We start from the raw sequence: 17,853 nt of genomic DNA on the forward strand, positions 1-17,853 counted from the left end.
CCAATACTTGGCAGTCAGGTGTTGAGGGAAGCAAAACATATACACATACATGACTTTTACAAATACGAATCGCTGAAGAGAGGCAAGCAGTATAACTTACCACAGCTAACAGCTGCCGGGGAGGTGCTAATGTGACTGTGTACTTTCGCACACCGATACCGCAAACATTTGTTTATGTGTGAGTGCAGAGCGCTCATAGGTGAAAATAATGGCATGACTAATTTAAAATTCCAGACGAAGTTCGGTACCTACATTTTTTTCTTGTTATTCTTTTCAATCCGTCGATCAGGTTGAACACGAAGCAAGTCATCTTGATAACGAAGCAAATTCCAACTCCAAGCTTCGTAGATTACGTGCAGAAATTAGTGAACGAAATTTGCAGAAACTCTCACACACATTTATAAAAATGGCAAAGCGTGAGAAGATGACAACTGGTGCTCAAAGAGACCCGCACACAAATGAAAAAGTTAAATATTTTGTGGTAAGCTCTTTGAATGTGAGAGCTGGGAGCAAGATAATTATTAAAGAGCGACTGGTGAATGTGAGTTAATGATACCCAATTAGCTTGCCAGTCTGTCAGCTGGTAGTTTTGCCGGATGTGACGAGCATTGGTTGGTCGACTGGTGAGTAGTTGTTTGCTGAGTTTTCGCACACAAATCGTGAACTGGTGTGAGACAGCAAAGAGAGCAAGTCTCGGCGAAATACATTAAATGTGCTGTGAAAAGAGAATATATGCATACAATTGGGCATATTGGTGTGTATATGTGTATGAAGTCATCCAGAGACCATTCATAGGGCGCTAACGAAGTTGAACAGCAGATCGTTAACCTTAAAGCTTCTCATGGAGAGACCACAAGGTCGTTTCCTTTGGATGATCAACTGCGGTCGACACCTGGTTGTGCCACGGTTACGCGATGGGCAGATGAGTGGGTAGGTACGAATAAACGAGCTGAAGCACGTACATATGACCAATATATATGTATGTGCATGCAGTCATTCGGAGTCACGCTGAGTAATCGTGCAGCCAAGTGCAACTGCTGTTGCCAACTGCAATTGCAGCTGCAGTTCAAGTGAGTGAGATCGCATGTTTAATGCTATGCAGACTTCGGTGCATTTTTGATGCATATTCCATTTACGATTTTTTTTTTTTTGGTAATTAACATTTTGGCAATCAACGCTTTCAACTGTGAAGTCAAGTACTTTGCGCGCTAATCAGTGACCGGGGCTGGGTTGCAATCTAAGGCAGTCAGGTACCTGAAGTAGCGCGCGAAGTGCCTGTCAAAGTCAACAGAGTCTCGTCACATATTAAACAGTGAAGTTGCGGCGATCATTTGCACATATTCACAGCCGACATCTTAGTGACTAAGTGATTTAATTCCTCATAATTCAACGAATGTCCCATGTCTATTGTACTTCATCAGGTGCTCTGGTGTTCGGGTTACCCGGCACATGTTGAAGTACATTCAATATGAGACTAAGTTCGACGGTGTAATTAGATGAAACTTCTGTAGCTGAAAATGTGAAAGCGCAGCGTGAACGCGGTAAATTTGGACAACTTACATACATATGTATGTACATATATAGGCGTATTTTACTTAATCTTTGTTATTCACTGACTTCATTAAAAAAGCATAAATGATATGAGGTAAGCGTGGGTTATTAATCACTTTTAAAAATAAACAAAAAAGCAAAGTATTACATCAATAGATGAAGCTTTCACCTTAAAATAGAAGGTGTTAACACTTATTTATAGTATTAGTCAAATACAATAATAGCAATTTCGTTTATCTGGAAAGTTGAGAGATAATCAATACTTTAATTTATAAACTTTTAATAAAACATACATTTTTCTAATTGATGGTGACTGAATATTTGTATTTGTGTTTGTATATGTAATACTTATCGATATTAATTTGAATAAAGAACTATTAAGGTAAGTGGTACACCAGCGTTGAAGATAAGACTTCCGTTCACACGTTGTGGGTTTAAAAGGATAATGTGGACAAACAACTATAAATAATGTTTTTGAAAAATGCTAAATAAAAAACTGCACAACTGTTTACATAATTATAACTGTTATCATTTATAGCAGATTTTCATCAATTACGTAAGAGAGAAGTCCTGATCTTCAGATACAAGTGAGCACCCGGAAAAAATCTTACCCACATGCATAGGAAATGTATGCATCTTTTGCGGTTAATTGGCAGATGACCAAGAACACAAGGACTTTATTTAACAGTAAAAAGTCACCAAAGAAGATCGTTTGAAAAACGAGGTGTTCTTTCAATCAACATCAAATCTTAATATTCCGGAAGTGGGACAGTTGAAAAATTTTATTTGTAGCCTACACAAAGGCGTAAAATCATATGTGTGCACCTGAAAGCTTATTGAATGGATGTTTTATATTTTATATATTTATTATATAAGTTTGCATACATATGCTTTGTGTATATTGTAATAAATGGATAATATAAGAATTGATTGTATTTCATTTTGATTTGATTGATTGTCAATAATTAAAAATTAAAATGTATCACAATACTTTTCTTTTCATGTGTTTAACGAAAACTAATTGAGACGAAAATTACGGAAATAAATCTTTTTGCGACTTTTTATAAAGACTCGGCATAAAAAAAAACATATTTCAAAAAGCAAAAAATCAATTTCTGTAGCATTGTAGTACGATAATTCTTGATGAAAAATATAAATATAAAACAAAAGCATCTTGTTTATTTATTCAATGGATTCTATCAATAGATTTCCTACATGCCATATTGAATTTTGTCCAGCTGATTTCACTGAAAAATATTTTGTGAATCGAAGTCTTTTATAAATTTTAATGTAAACAATAGGCAAAATTGCCGGTTAATATTGGAATTTGTTTATAAATGTCTATACCTGCATATAAACATATAACATGAGTGTGTTTTTGTGTGTTTCTTTCTTATTCAGTTATGTTCAGATTGTGATAATTACATACAGCATATAGTTTATAAATTATAAAACTGCAATTTAACCTAACTAACTACTACTCAAAAACTAATAAATATTACGCTTTTACACCGTACGCTTCCGGCATACGTTCTATGGCATATTTGTGCGCAGCTACGTACATAATAGGTACACCTGGAATTTTGCGTATACGATTTTTCAAATCCTTGTCGTTGGTTGCTACTATATAGCATTTATGTTGGCGAACTCGCTCTACTAAACAGTCATCGGCATATGTTCCCTTATGTAGGCAGGGTAAACGTTCAAAGCGTGGATCAGAAATTATGCGCAGCGCTAATTTATAACGACTTCCTAGCTTTTCTAACTCGGCACGAACACAATCTGAGATATAGGGGATGCATTTGGCGTATAAGCAGTCCATCATGCCCTGAATGATATCCAGTTTGTTTTTAATGCTGAAGTTGATGAAATTTGTGTCGAGGATAATGTGATATGGTGGACCCAGTTGTGTATTATATTGGAAAAACAGTGCGGAACTTTGTTGTTGAACATTGTGTACTTTCAAAGCGTGTGGATCTATTGGCTTTTTACGTGTCTTCCGTATCCCTTCTTTAATCCGTTGATCAGTAGGCTTTAATAAACGTTTCAGTTTCGATGTACGTTGTTTTTGTATTTTACGTGTTTTCTTTTGCTTGCCCTGAAAATAATATAAGCAATTGTAATTGTACATTTCTTTAATTTATTGTATTTATTTACCATTTTATTTCAACAAATTAATTAAACTTAGTTAAAAGGATCCCACATGTATACTTGACACTTCGCTGACATTAAAAATTGTTATTGTTTACATTTTTATAGTTGCCGTATTTTTGCAGAAGATTATAATTCATCATAAAATGTAGATGCTCTTTTCCCGTAGTTATAAAATAAATCTTCTATTAATACTTAATTCTTAAAATACATTATAAGCACTTTTTAGACATATTTTTATATTTTTCAAACTTTTGCGGTATTAAATGCTTTCAAATCTTACAGATAAATCTATGGTTATGTGTTGAGTATCTCTTTAGGTGAATTGTTATGAATTGTGTACTGTGTATTACGTTAAAGTAACATAGAAATTTGACATTTAATCAGTAAATTTCTATTTTAATGTAAATTTGCTATTATAAATATTTCAATCGCAGAAAATTTACAGAACTTGTTTAATAAATGAAAATAAAAAATAAAACAGACTCAATAAAAATATCATCACTGCACACACTATTGTGAATGGTAGTTTAACCCTATCCCTTTTCACTGAAATGAGTATTAAATTGAGTGAGTGTATCGTCGTTTTCTTTACCCATTTAACTTGCATTTAACCTCAATATTTTTATTAAAACCAATGGTTATGTTGCTTAATAATTAGTAAAATTTATTTATTAGTGTAGTGAAAGAAGAGATATGCAGGTAAGACAGGTGGTGACACTTTTGGCACTGGGCTGCCTGGTGCTAACTGGTATGACCTCGGTATTTGCTCATGCCGATGATAGTGACTTTGCTGATTTCGATGACTTCGACACGGACGATGAGTTTGTGGAGACCGTGTCTACATCGGTACCACCAATTGGAGATGAGAAATCTGCACAGCAAGCACAAATACCCGAGAAACCGAAAGTTGTAGAGACAGTATCTGGCAAGTCAGATGACTTTAAAACAGACGACGACGACGGAATTGTTGAAGATGATGACAACGAATTTGAACATTTCCAAGACGAAGAAGAGTTTGAAGGTTTTGATGCAGGTGAAAGCAAAGACATACCAGTAGATCCAAAAACCGCTGAACCCAAATTGACGGTAGCTAAGATTCCGATGCACTTCCGGTAAGAGTTTTTTAATTGAGTATCCTTACTTAAAAATATATCTATATGTATGTTCCGAATGTTTTGTAGCACTCACTGGGACTCATATTGGATGGAAATGCTTATGTTGGCGGGTTTGTTAGCCTATTTCGCTAATTTCTTTGCTGGTAAAACGAAGAATGCGAGATTGGCACAGTTATGGTACAGCACACATAAGGGCCTATTGGATGACAATTTTGTGCTAGTCGGTAAGTTTACAAGTCGAGAATCCAATTTTTATGTTTTTTTATAACACTGCGATATTCTCTAATTTAAGGTGATGATGGAAAGCAAGAAAACGAAAATCCTGGGTTAATGAAGGAAAGTGAAAGTTTATATACTTTGTGGTGCTCCGGTCGCACTTGCTGCGAAGGCATGCTTGTTGAGCTTAAAATGATTAAGCGTCAAGATTTGGTAGCATTAATATCCGGATTGATACGCCCACAACAAGACCAAGTACACATAAAAGTAGAAATGACACGAGGCGTAATGGATTCTTTTGTATTTTGCGTGGGTCTAAGGAAAACCATAACCAAAGTTTTCAAAGAGTTCGCTGATTTGGTGAGTATTTTTATTAAATATAAATATATACAAGCATATTTATATATTTTACAAAGTATATGTAATAATTGCACTTTCCACGTTTCTATGTAGAACAAATATTGCAGTCTAGTCAGTAAGCCAGAGGATCGCTACAAAGTACCTGCAGGATTTAGTGTGCTCTCCGAAATACCTGAAGCCACGTCAGCAATATTGGAGGCCCGCGTCATTACTGCACTCAACAAATATCAGCGCTACATCGATTATATCCACATTTCTGATCAATTTAGTGGTCCCATTCAACAAGAAGATGCCAATAATTTGAAACAACCAGAAACGAAGTGTATGCTTATGGCAGGATTTAACATGCCCAAAGGTGTAGATATGGAGTCGATCAAACCGTTGCTCATACTTATTTTCTATTTAATGGAACGTTTAAAAGTGTACCGCATGTCTAAAGAGGTAACATGAACTACAACCATTGATCATGAGATACTCTATTGAGAAATGCATATCTTTATGCTATTGCAGGGCAAAAACAAAGCGGAAAAGAATCGCTTGCGTGTGGAGGAAGAGTTCTTGAAGAGTACACACGCAGCACGCGCAGAGGCTGCTGCTCAGCGTCGTGAAGACAAGCGCAAACAAGAGAAAGAACGCGTGCTTGCCGAGGACGACCCCGAGAAGCAGCGCCGCTGGGAGCTCAAGGAGCAGAAGCGTCAAGCAAAGAAAAAGGCTCCCAAAATGAAGCGTTTGGCAGTAAAATCTTTATAAGATTAATATGCTACTAATAGTCCAATGATGTTGGCCGCTTCATCTAACAGTATTTGTTGTTAATTTGATTACGGCTTTCGTTGTATCCTGGAGATGTTCTCCCAAAATCTATAAGATATAGCAATAAACATGTAATTGAGCATGTCTATAAAGCCATAGCTATACCAAGAACGTGATTTCATTTACGCATAATTATGTTAAATTAAGTGATCAGCATTTAACAGGAAAACAATTTTCATTGGAGACATAAGCGATGTGATTGCGTAGTGTCTTGATTTGCTTCTGCGCCGCATCGAAGCTATACGAAAGTGTATTAAGTTGCCCTTGCATCTCGCGTATAACGGCTTCACGATCACTGACAGATAGACAGGCAGTGGCACGACACTGCGCCAGTTCCTTTTCCAGGCGATCTATTTGCTCCTGCATTTGACACTTCATTGCCTCGGCACGTTCCTTAGTGCGGGCGATGATTTTGGCCGATTCCGAACGTAATGTGTCGAGATCATCTTGTGTGGCCTTGAGTTTTTCACAGAAGAGGTCGCGTTGTCTTTCCATTTCCTCCAGACGCGCCTTGCATTGCTCCAGTTCTAGTTGACATTTCATCAATTGTGGTCGACAATCCGTTTCGTCCTTCGGAGACTCTGTCTGCGCTTTTAGTGCCTTTAGTTCTTTGCAAATAAGCATCAACTTTCCCTGGAGATCTTCTTTTTCCTTGCAGGCCTGCGCCAACTTCAATTGCTCGTTTTCCAACAGTTTGGGGAAGTGTAATAGCTCGTTGAGTTTCTCCTGGAATTTGGCACGTATTTCTTTTACTTCCGTGTTGATTTGCTTCTCTATTCTTTTATTGTTCATATTTAATTTGTCCAGAGTCACACTTTGCTCTTCAACTTTCTGTTGCGCCACTAAGTATTTATTGCGATAATCCTCCAGTTGCTGTGATTGTTCCTTCATTAGACACTTGAATTCTGTTTGCTCTTCCTTCAAGTCAGCAACACGTTGCCTGAGCACTATTAATTCGGACTGGTCGGTGTTTTGACCTTCGCCTTGACCATTATTGTGGTTGCAGCTGCCGCAAAATCCTTTGAGGCTGCAACAGGCATTATTAAATGATGACACTATTACATAATTAGCAACTATTTTTTTAAGAAACTTACCGCTTCTCCATTTCTTTAAGTTGGCAATCTTTTTTCGAAAATTCTGCCAACAAGTGCAAATAGTTTTCTCTCAGTTTGGCCATTTCATCGGCTTTTGTAGTTCGTTTGCTTAAGCAAAACTGAATGGGATCGGGTTCCTCCGAACAGACGTCTTCTTTTTCTTCCTCCGGCTCACACACTTGCTGCTTCTCGCGCTCCCGTCGATATATTTCCTGTTTCAATTGGCAAACCGATGATTGCATACATGTGATTTTCTGCTTGAGTCTCTCCAAAGAATCCGCTCCAGGCATAGAATCAGACGAACAGGGTAGCGTGGATTTTTTGCTTTTCCTCGAAGGCTTCGCGAACGGTGGACATGGTCCTCGACAAGGTGGTAACGAAGGTGGACATGGTTGAGGACAGGGTGGTGCGCTTTTCTTCTTCTTGTGTCCCATCAACACACCGGCGATTTCTTGTATAAGTTTCTTGTCTTCTGGACAGCAAATCTTCATCTTGCCCAACGCTTTGCATAAACAACGCAAAGCCTTTTCGTCTTTGCATTCCTTGGGTTCAGCAGAGGCGCATCTATCCGTTTCACTGCTCTCGCCACCCTTCCAAGTCGTTTGCGGCTGTTGTGTACACGCCGCATATGGCGTCATATTATCTTCATCGATGGTTGTGGCCACTGGTATCTCATGGTAACGTCGTCTAGACCCGTAGTTTTGCAATTCCATGGCTTTGGTCATCAAGCAACGCAACTTTATCATCTCCTGCTCCATGCATACGCGTAGTCTTTTGATATCCTTCATTTCGCATTTGGTCTTACAAGGCTTGGCGCAAAGTTCCACAATTTGCGCTTTAATATCATCGACCATTTGATTTTGGCACTCGATTTCCTTGATTAGGCTCAAGTATTCCATGTAACGACGTTTTTGCTCTGGATCATCCGATGACTCACCGAGATGAGAGAATATATCTTCGGTCGCCTCCTCGGCCTCTTCACCCATATGCGTGGTTTCGCTCTGCGAGTAGATGCCATCTTCTGTGCCATAAATAAACTCGTACTCTCCTTCATCTAAATTTTCCGAAGCTAAATTTTTCTCGGGATCTTGTTCACTGGTCATTTTTTATTTAGAATTTGACAACTGCTTTTCAATAGAAAATACTTAGAATTTAGAAAGAATTATGTTAATTTGTATTATATGTGTTTTCTTTGAGTTAATTTTTCCTAATTTTTTTCTTTATGTCGAATAATGAAGTTTCACTCTTTGCTTACCTAAATATCATTTTTCGAAAATGCTGCTCATCTAAGTGCTTCGACAGGTGCCGAGCAGGGCTGGACACACGTTCCCAAGACAGTCGGGTCTACGTAACCGGAACGGACCCGGATTTTTATCCGGCCAAGGACTGTCAACTCGGTAAAACTCTGCCGTCACAGCAACAACAATAGGGCTGGAACCAGTAACTGTTAACTCAGTAAGGACCAGTGAATAAGCTATCTAATACATACAGGAAACAATGCCAGGATCCAATTATAACTATCCCTAGATAATATTTTTTAAAATCTTAAGATGAGCTGATCTGGACCGATTTTAGACAGTTCCAGGTCCTTAAAGGTTCAACCTCTCTGAATACCATTTCTATAGTTTGCTTTATTTTGCACTTCGAGGAATACTTTTAAAACGAGTGAACAACTAACGGGTTATCAGACCATTTTAATCAGCATATTAGGGTGGGTCTTTGTACTTCAAGCGGCTCTGCGATAAACGCTGAATATGAGCTCACATTCGTACATAGATTTGTAGATTTGCTCCTGGAGTAAAAATACTTGAACGCAAAATATAAGCAATCGCTTTATTTTGATCGCATCCTTCAAACTTTGTTGTCGTATCAAATTATTTTTTGGATTTTGAATGAAAAGAGTTTTGAAAAATTTTCTGTTGGTAAATAGAGTCCCAATTTTAAAATAAAAATTGAAATTTGCACAGACAAGCGTAACAGTAACCATCTTCTGCGCCTCTTTGTAGAAAGCCAACCCCTTTCAGAAAGGACGCAAATGGACCGAAAAAGTCAAAATTTGGAGTTTACACAAAAGTTGAGTGCGAAATCAGAAGAATGTCTGGAGCGACGTTCCCATCCATATTTCACATTGTCACGGCAAACGTGCGCCTCCGGCGGCGACATGGTAACCGCATCCGATGGCTTACATTGCAATTCGAAGAACTCAAGTTACCAAAATTTAAGTTTCAAAAGTGATCAGTCGGAGGAACAATTCGAAGATGCCATACAAAATGTCGATGCGCAAGCTATTAAGGCAACACCTAGCGATTTGAGCAATTCCACAGATATGAGGCCCTCATACCATGCCACCGTTAAGCGAAAATCCAAACATTGTGAGGTCGGTTCGAAATTGAAAGCTGAACTATCCAAGTACAAGAAAGAACTAAAGGAGTACAACAATACCACCAAAGATTTGGAAGAGAAGTACATGAAGATAAATTTTGAATTGAATGAAATGCAGCAGAAGCACGACCGTTTTGTGGCCAACCGCAAGTGCTCCAAAGGCACGGACGCTTATTCGGACAGCAGCAGCAGCACCGGATCCGAGTTTTCCTTGAAGCGCAAGTACACACAAATATTCCATCGCGGTAGCAGTTTCATGACCATGCTGCCACCCGGTTGCACCAGCTCAAATGAGAATTTGGAAACGGAATATAATATGCCGGAACAGGATGTGTCGGTCGGTCGTAGGAAACGCAAACTCTCATCGACATCCGAATACTCAAACTTGCGACAACAAAATGCCCAAATGTCACAGAAACGCCACATAAAACGCAAGTCCGAGAACAAAGAGAACGAGGTGCCACACGATGTGGACAAATTCAACACACGCGGACATGCGGCCGGTTTGAAAGACATCTATAAAGTGCTCAAGAACGTATTAGATAACAATCAGAAGACACACGGTCTGAGTAAAACTGCAGACCTAAAGGAGCTACAGTCGATTATATCGAACCTTCAGTGCGAGCAGTCGCAATTTCGAAACATTATTCAACAGCAGCAAAACTGCTTACAGGACTACCATACACGTTGCATCAAGGCGCAGCATATAATGCAAACCCAGCAAATCGAAATCGAGAAGCTCAACTCGAACAACCACCAACTCGAGACCGAAATCAGCACTGGCATCGATCAGCTGCGCCAGAAGATCGACTCCAAGTTGCGCGACGTATCGCACTTGCCGCAAATAGTGCGCGAGGAGCAGTCCAAGTACGAGAAGGTGCACAAAGAGAACAACATGCTCACAGAGCGCGTGCGCAACCTGCAGGGCGAGGCGAATCAGTTGAAATTGAAAATGGATGAGCTGGCACGTCGCAAGGTGATGACTATTAATCGGCTCAAAGCGGCCGAGCGTGACTTGAAAATCTTCAAAAATTACAACACATCGCTGAAACATGAGAAACGCAAATTGGCTGAGGAGATGCAGAAGCTCAAGGAGCAATTGGATAGTGTGCAGAATGCCAGCAAGCGCACCATGGCGCGCCAGCGTGAGCAAACGGAGAAGCAACGTCGTGACTTGCAGAAACGTGTCTTCGAGCTTGAATTGAAGCTGAGTCGTAGTCAAAACTCAACGACCAGCTTAATTCAGGAGCGAGACAGTTTAATTGCCGAGTTACAAACGCAGCTGAACACGCTGGTGCACAACTTCGAAGTGTCGCAGAAACACATTCGCGTGCTGCGGCGGCACATCTACTCCATGTCCGGCGGCAATGTGCGTTGTCCGAATTTGTTGAATGAGAATATGTGAGTTGTCAACTGGTTGGGTGAGCAGTGCAACACTTCCAATATTTCGCGTCAATCCGTTAACCAAATTTAAACGATCTTGCTGCTTTGGCTTACAACGGGTTCCTTGTGCAAGCGCAGTCCAGCTTTTGATGGCGATCGTTCAAAGCTTTTTGGAACATTTAGTGATCGACAGCGCTACGCTGATGTCTTTCACTATGTGCTTCACCCTGTTGTTGGCGATCGTCGGAGAACCGGAGACCGTTTTGGTAACGCGAACAATTGCTTCGTTTGTTAGCCTAGGTATACTGTTTTAAATTTATAGTAAAGTCAGAACAAAGCAAAGGAAATTTTCTTTTTTGTATGTAAATTATTAATAAATGTTCAAAATTTGCAAAATTTTTATATACTCGGCTATAATTTGCTAGATATTTATAAGGTGGCTAGGTAAATGGGGTTAGCACCATCTGTGATGTATTGTTAAGAGTTTGTCGCCCAAAAAGTAGTCGATCCTTCCTATGAGAATGTTAATTTCAGGATGTTTGGAGAATACGAAGTTCATCAATCTTCAATGGCTTGTTACCATAGACTTGACGTAGGCCCACAGGAAATAGCCTAAAAGCGTCAAATCGCATGACCGAGGCGAACAATTGACTAGGCCATTTTGTGAGATAACACATTCACTAAACTTGGTTTTCAATATATTCGCTGTGTGACTTTTGGCGCCATCCTGTTGGAACCACACATTGTCCAAGTCCATATCATCCAAATCGGGCCAAAAATATTCGGTTATAATTGAGCGGCAGCGATTTCCTGTCCCAGTACGACTCAAGGATGCCGTCGGCACATAAATGAAATGGTGACTCTTGGAGTACGTGTGGTCTTCTGCCTGACCAATAGCATATTTTGCTTATTGACGAAGCCATTTAGCCAGAAATGAGTCTCATCACTGAAGATGATTTTTCGATGAAAATCCGGAACAATTTCAAGTTATTGCTTAGCCCAATTCACGAACATTCGACAATTCTGGTGATCAAGCTCCTTCAGTTCTTGCATCAATTTGATCTTGTAACGATGAAGGCCAAGATCTTTTCGCAAGATTCACCACAACGGCGTCACAGATTGCCCAAAGCTTGGGAACGACGTGACGTGTGAGAGACTGGTTTGGGTCTTCCTCAATTGATGTGCTAGCGGCAGTTATACGAGTTTCCTCGACACTATGGGCACTTCTTTGTCTCACTGGCATGGGAACATTTTGTACTGTGCATGTGGATTCAAATTTTTCCACTAGACGCTTAATTGTCGCTCAAATCGCTGACAGGACGATTATGACGACTGATATAAATGAAATATTTCTCACTCAATGAAGGTCTTTTCATTTCCCCCCACCAGCGGTAAGGTTTGATAAAATCTTCATTGAGTTTTAAACAACGACTATAAATTAGACGTAGCGCTCTTAAAGCGCTGGATCGTATATGTTTCCATGATGAAACGGCAAACCTTACTGAAGAAAAATATCAAAAGAGCGGGAAAAAATATGGCATCGTGTCTACTTTGTAGCGCCCTTATTAAAAACCTTGTTACTTAGAGTAGAGTGACTAACGTAAGCAATCTGGGATTCGATAACCATTTGCTAAGAACAAACTTCGGTTATATTTCTAGTAGAAAAGAGGCTTCGCTTTACAATCTTTGAGAAATATTCGCAGCAACTAACGTGGCACAAGCGTCAAATTCTCTAAAAGTTATATGAAAGCATTTATCTTGTCTGAAGTTACATTTAATACCCCTGTCCCCTAACCAAGGCAGTTTAGACTCGTACTTTACTTTAGTTTTACTTTTCTTTGCGCTAAGTATCATCTATTCATCAGCGTTACATTTAAGTCATCTAAAAAATATTGCGCCCTGATCGACACAAAATGAGATCCAAAATCAACGCGATCGCCTAACGCATACCTTATTCCATTTCAGTACCGAGCGATGCAAACACTGACGAGCGAAATCAAAACAAAATCGTAAATTGTTTGTCAACACAATTCTTTATTGACATACACACACATATGCATATGTACATATGTAATGTTTTCAGAATTTTTCGTAATATTTCTACACATCACATAGGCGAGCGCAAATGTTAAAAAAAGTACCGCACGAAATTTATATTCGAAAAACGTAAAAGCGAAACAATCGCGCACTCAAAAGGTATTCACGAATTACATTTGGAATTTTACTACATAATTATTAAGTACACACTACATACATAGGTACGTACATATGTACCCATGCCTTGTGGAATCGTCCACACTGATTTGAGAATGCAAATGCGACTAAATATTGGCCATTAATCGGCACGTGTCCATGCTGCCCGAGTGTTTATAGACTTTGACGCTCGGCGTTTCGACTTGCGGATTTCCATCGACGCAATTTCAGTGCTCCGAACGAGGCGAATGCTCAAAGTCAACGCGCAGAGTAGAGCAAATGCTCACGCTTGCTTGAATATAGTACGACTAGTACGAATATGCCAGAGGAACGGCTAAAATTAGACAATCCGCAAATGTAGCGCCGCTCCACGCAGCCACTGCAGCTGTGTGTGTGTGTGTGTGTGTCGCATAAATGTATACAAAATCACTTAGACGCTGGTATATACGGACGAGTGTGATTGAGTGTACACGGTATTGGCCAGGCGGTCTCTGGCGGCGGCGGCACGGAGCGATTGCTCATTAAGTGTGTAGTGGGTTGTGGCATTGACGGCGTCGGGGACGTCGGGGTGCTGCGGTGCTGTATTTTGGCTGCATGTTTTGTTTCAAAATTCAAATTAAAATCAGCAGCCACCGTCGCAAGTGGCGAGCCACAGCAGCGGGCGGCTGAAGGAGCACAATTTAGTGCGAGCGTTTTTTGTGAGTTTGCTCGGCATGTTGCTTAGTCAGTGCGGTATTGGAATTTGCTTTTGACGTGCCGTGGAGCGGATGAACGGGTTTGCGGAATTCAGTATAGAAACTAAAACTTCGAATGCGCCGTGTCGTTGCACCTGTGAGCCGATGGAGTGTGGCACTGCTGCTTATGTGTGTGGTGCGAATTTCACCTGCCGACGCCATAGTGGATGCTGAGAGCTGTTGGAATGACAGTGACGCGTGTCTCATACAAGCCACGCTGCACCGGGTGGATGAGCCACCTCAATCCACTGGTTTGGTGGTGCAAATCGATTGCCAAACAAAAACAGCTGGTGAAAACAGCCGCGCGCCCGCTTATCTATTGCGGCCACTGGAAAGTTTGCTGCTCGATGGCTGTCACACGCCGCTGGACGTCGACACTTACGGCATGGAGTACCTGCCTTACTGCGGCACCGTGCCGCAAGTCTATATGGAGCGTTTCCATGCAGATACGCTACAGCCTTTTAGCTGCCCAGCTGCGAACAACAGCGTGTTGGAGGTGGAGATTCTGCGCTATCACAATAATGAATTGGCCACCATAGGCACAGACGCGTTCGCGAATCTACCGCGTTTGCGGGAACTGTACTTCGTACGCAACACGTTGCGCCACATAGCGCGTTCTGCGTTTGATACGCTGCGCGTCGTGGAGCGCATTTACATCGCGCACGAACCCTTGTTGGCGCTCAAGGACGGCGATCTGTTCGAACGCACCGGCGTCGCAGATCTACAGCTGATGCATTTGAAATACATCACGTCCGACCTATTTGGCCATCTGCCCGAGACGCTGCGTCAAATAGTCGTCACACGCACCGCCTTCGATGACGACACCGTGGTGGTGAGTAACCCTCAGCTGCTGCGCAATATATCAATCAACGACTGCACCTTGAAATCGTTCACGCTGCTCGAGTCCGCACAAACAAGCAGCGTGCGTTACATCAACTTGAGTGGCAACGCGTTGAACGCATTTCGTGTGGATTTTCTCAGCGATGGCAGCAACACGTCGATTGTGGCCGTGGAAACGCTGGATTTGAGCGAAAATCAGTTGACGCAATTGCCGTTGCCATGGCTGAGTGAACTGAGAAAGCTGCGCCATTTACTGTTACGCGGAAATCGACTGAAGATGCTCTCATTGCCGGCGTTGATATCCGCCATACCGGCGCTGACGTCATTGGATTTGCGCGACAATGAGCTGACGTCACTGCACGATGCAGCGGCCGTGGCCGCCTTGAGTTGGGAGCAAGTGCGTATACAGATCGATCGAAATCCATGGCATTGCCTGTGGTTGCTCGACTTTGCGCACACACACCCCGACAAGTTCCGCGTCTTCCAGTACGCCAAATATATTTCCCAAATTAATGTGAACGGTTTGCAATGCGTGCCGGTGGAAGTGCCTACTACAGCGGACAATGTCACGGAAAGTGCGCCAACTGTGAATGAAGCAACCACCACACAAGGCCCGACGATGGTGCGGGGTATTCAAATTCATGGACGAAATACGGGTGTGGTGAACGCCTCCACCTACAAGTTAATCTACGGCGGTCCGTGGGATACTAAGCGCAGTCAACGCGCCGAGGCACTGATAATTGTGTTTATGCTGCCGGTGGGCGTGGCGCTACTATTTCTCTTACTCTATATGTGGATCAATTGTCAGAGGGTGTTCCACTTGTCGTACTATCGTTCCTTCGGTTGGCCACAACGTAATATCGGCAGGCGTTTTACGAGCGCGGAGCGTTTCGATGTGGTGCGCCAGCTGCCGCCCACCGCGAATGCCTTGAATGACAACACAAACAATAACGAAGACTACGAGACGCCTTTGAATGGCATCGGCTCCGTGTGCAACTGCAACAATATTGGCGCGGCCACATATGCCAATGAGAAATGCAACAAACCGCATCACATCACCTACGAAGAATTACCAACGGAGCGACCGTATAAAATCTACGAGGAGATAATTGGCGATGACGGCACAGACACCGAGACGTATGCGCAACCTTTTTACGATCACCTTTCGTACACGCAACCGGCCAAAAGCGATGTCACTGATTCCACATAAAACGGTAAATGTGTAAATGCACATATTTAGATATGTATATTTGGAGAATATTGTACCTAAGCTTATGGAATTTATTTACTTTTGTTTCAGATTACTCAGATTACATACAGTGCAACAGCTGATCACCCATAATATTCATAAATGGATCCCTTTTTGTATGTATGAAGCTAATATTTGTACTTACAGATGCATATGTATGTATATGTATATTGTATATTTAACACTCGTATATAATAGTTCTTAATGGTCGATGTATTATTTAATTTTTTAACACTTAGTTTTTACTCAAATAAGTTTGTATAACTAAAATTATTTAATAAAAGTGTAAATATATGATGCCAATAAAATAATTTGTGGAAATACATACATATGTATGTACATATGTCACATAGGAAAATAAATAAAGTCGAATAATTATTTTGCACTTTCACTACAAGTGTTAGCGGCGACATCTATGATTCATACTAGGCATACTATTTATAACGACAAACAGGTTGCTATGTTAAGAGCAAAACAACTATGACTTGCGCCATCTAGTGTTGGTTTTCTCTTTTTAAACAAACAATATATTTGTAATATTTAATGTGGCAAAATATTTGTTAAGCTAATGGCTTACAAATTTATATTTTTTTTGAATGTTTATAATACTTTACATAAAAAAACAACAATGTAAGATTAAATCCACTCAAGAGTCGCGTTCCTAAAGCTTTTGTTATGGCATAGCCGTTACCTTGACAACGCACACCATTCTTCCTCTTCTTTTACCATTAACTCAGTTTCCTTTCGGTTATTAAAAATATTGCAATTGCCAAAGAAAGTAAAATAAAATAAAAAAATGCAAGGCGAAAAAGTTAATTCACAGGAGTCAAATAACTTGCCAGTGACGACATTTCAGTCGGATGATCTGCTGGAAAAGCTAAAAATGCTGAATTACGAGAAGCAACTATTGAATGAATACAAAATGAAGCCGCTCTCGCGTTTCTACTTTGTCAAATCTTTTAATCCAGGCGAACAGTTTTTCATGTTTACGCTGATTTGCTGGTGGCTGTGTCGAAAGCTGGGCAAAGAGATGGATCGGCCGCAGGAATTCGATGACCCCAACACAGTGATTGCCAAAATAGTTCAAATGCTGGAGGAAATGGTAAGGCTGACGCTGTAATAAGAGCGTGTTGACTCTAACTTCATTCTCAACTCTCACTGAACGCGTGTAGGATGTGCCAGTGGATTTCGCTACCAACAAGCTCATACGCGGCGCCGGTCCCATTTGCTTGAACGTTTTGGATATACTCGCCACGCAAGCCACCAAAGTGGCACAGGTTAGTTTTAAGTGGGTCCATATATGTACATACATATGTCTGTATATATGTGCAAGTGTTAAAAGCAATTGCTAATTAATACAAACAGATAGCCTACAATCGGCCGCACATAGCACAGGAGGATGAGGTTGCGACAGATTACTTGGAGGATAATGCGGAAATCATATTGGAAAAGTTGGAAGATGAACAAAATGCCGCCCTGAGTGATGATAGCGATATGGAAGTGAATGGTGGTGGCGCTTTCAAAAATCTCAACTGGGTAAATCGTACAAGGCGCGCAGATCGCAATCACAACATCGATTTGCCTGACAATAACGCGGCCACGGAGCGCTTTACGGATCAGCAGCAATGGCGGCAGGAGTTCGAGCGTGTGCTGCCGCAACTGAAGGTTTACGTGAAAGCCGATGCACGCGATTGGCGCACACACTTCAGCCAAATTGAGACACTGAAGGCCAGCATAGATGAGGTAACATATTTATTCACATAAGGTGTGAG

At 41.0% G+C, this 17,853-nt stretch overlaps 6 protein-coding genes across 7 annotated transcripts in view; 4 read left to right on the forward strand and 2 right to left on the reverse strand.

Moving 5' to 3' along the window:
• Nucleotides 1-2,926: 2,926 nt before the first annotated feature.
• Nucleotides 2,927-3,801, reverse strand: LOC126752990 (rRNA-processing protein FCF1 homolog). The gene is made up of 2 exons (XM_050464082.1): nt 3,709-3,801; nt 2,927-3,649 (listed from the first exon to the last, which is right to left on the reverse strand). Exons 1-2 carry the CDS (start codon nt 3,709-3,711, stop codon nt 3,050-3,052), a joined length of 603 nt encoding a protein of 200 aa, XP_050320039.1. The 5' UTR covers nt 3,712-3,801; the 3' UTR covers nt 2,927-3,049.
• Nucleotides 3,802-4,260: 459 nt separating this feature from the next.
• On the forward strand, nt 4,261-6,317 carry LOC126752289 (PAT complex subunit CCDC47). The gene is made up of 5 exons (XM_050462994.1): nt 4,261-4,817; nt 4,887-5,044; nt 5,113-5,396; nt 5,490-5,837; nt 5,907-6,317. The coding sequence occupies exons 1-5, from the start codon at nt 4,399-4,401 to the stop codon at nt 6,144-6,146; spliced, it is 1,449 nt and encodes a 482-aa protein (XP_050318951.1). The 5' UTR covers nt 4,261-4,398; the 3' UTR covers nt 6,147-6,317.
• A 29-nt stretch (nt 6,318-6,346) lies between these two features.
• On the reverse strand, nt 6,347-8,406 carry LOC126752287 (involucrin). Its single transcript, XM_050462991.1, has 2 exons — nt 7,301-8,406; nt 6,347-7,233 (listed from the first exon to the last, which is right to left on the reverse strand). The coding sequence occupies exons 1-2, from the start codon at nt 8,401-8,403 to the stop codon at nt 6,357-6,359; spliced, it is 1,980 nt and encodes a 659-aa protein (XP_050318948.1). The 5' UTR covers nt 8,404-8,406; the 3' UTR covers nt 6,347-6,356.
• On the forward strand, nt 8,390-11,402 carry LOC126752288 (golgin subfamily A member 5). Its single transcript, XM_050462992.1, has 2 exons — nt 8,390-9,222; nt 9,307-11,402. The coding sequence occupies exon 2, from the start codon at nt 9,336-9,338 to the stop codon at nt 11,085-11,087; it is 1,752 nt and encodes a 583-aa protein (XP_050318949.1). The 5' UTR covers nt 8,390-9,222; nt 9,307-9,335; the 3' UTR covers nt 11,088-11,402.
• A 2,419-nt stretch (nt 11,403-13,821) lies between these two features.
• Nucleotides 13,822-16,384, forward strand: LOC126753068 (uncharacterized). The gene is made up of 2 exons (XM_050464193.1): nt 13,822-16,046; nt 16,133-16,384. Exon 1 carries the CDS (start codon nt 14,069-14,071, stop codon nt 16,040-16,042), a length of 1,974 nt encoding a protein of 657 aa, XP_050320150.1. The 5' UTR covers nt 13,822-14,068; the 3' UTR covers nt 16,043-16,046; nt 16,133-16,384.
• A 439-nt stretch (nt 16,385-16,823) lies between these two features.
• Nucleotides 16,824-17,853, forward strand: part of LOC126754268 (intraflagellar transport protein 57 homolog) — a 33,919-nt gene continuing 32,889 nt past the window's right edge. For both annotated transcript variants that reach the window (XR_007666276.1, XM_050466297.1), the window contains exons 1-3: nt 16,824-17,183; nt 17,254-17,358; nt 17,447-17,824. Coding sequence is in view for 1 of the 2 variants with exons in the window: in XM_050466297.1 (XP_050322254.1) it covers nt 16,878-17,183; nt 17,254-17,358; nt 17,447-17,824 (789 nt within the window). In the remaining variant the exon portion in view is untranslated. The remainder of the gene's footprint in view (nt 17,184-17,253; nt 17,359-17,446; nt 17,825-17,853) is intronic.

The sequence above is a fragment of the Bactrocera neohumeralis genome, chromosome 3 (assembly GCF_024586455.1).
Source record: "Bactrocera neohumeralis isolate Rockhampton chromosome 3, APGP_CSIRO_Bneo_wtdbg2-racon-allhic-juicebox.fasta_v2, whole genome shotgun sequence".
NCBI lineage: Eukaryota > Metazoa > Arthropoda > Insecta > Diptera > Tephritidae > Bactrocera > Bactrocera neohumeralis.

What these genes read in the sequence shown, in the direction of transcription:
- LOC126752289 (XM_050462994.1), top strand. Translation starts at nt 4,399, where the DNA reads ATGCAGGTAAGACAGGTGGTGACACTTTTGGCACTGGGCTGCCTGGTG. An exon ending in AAGATTCCGATGCACTTCCG is followed by an intron (nt 4,818 to 4,886) that starts GTAAGAGTTTTT and finishes AATGTTTTGTAG; the next exon opens with CACTCACTGGGACTCATATT. An exon ending in TGACAATTTTGTGCTAGTCG is followed by an intron (nt 5,045 to 5,112) that starts GTAAGTTTACAA and finishes CTCTAATTTAAG; the next exon opens with GTGATGATGGAAAGCAAGAA.
- LOC126752287 (XM_050462991.1), bottom strand. Translation starts at nt 8,403, where the DNA reads ATGACCAGTGAACAAGATCCCGAGAAAAATTTAGCTTCGGAAAATTTA. An exon ending in CTTAAAGAAATGGAGAAGCG is followed by an intron (nt 7,234 to 7,300) that starts GTAAGTTTCTTA and finishes TGCCTGTTGCAG; the next exon opens with CCTCAAAGGATTTTGCGGCA.
- LOC126752288 (XM_050462992.1), top strand. Translation starts at nt 9,336, where the DNA reads ATGGACCGAAAAAGTCAAAATTTGGAGTTTACACAAAAGTTGAGTGCG.
- LOC126753068 (XM_050464193.1), top strand. Translation starts at nt 14,069, where the DNA reads ATGCGCCGTGTCGTTGCACCTGTGAGCCGATGGAGTGTGGCACTGCTG.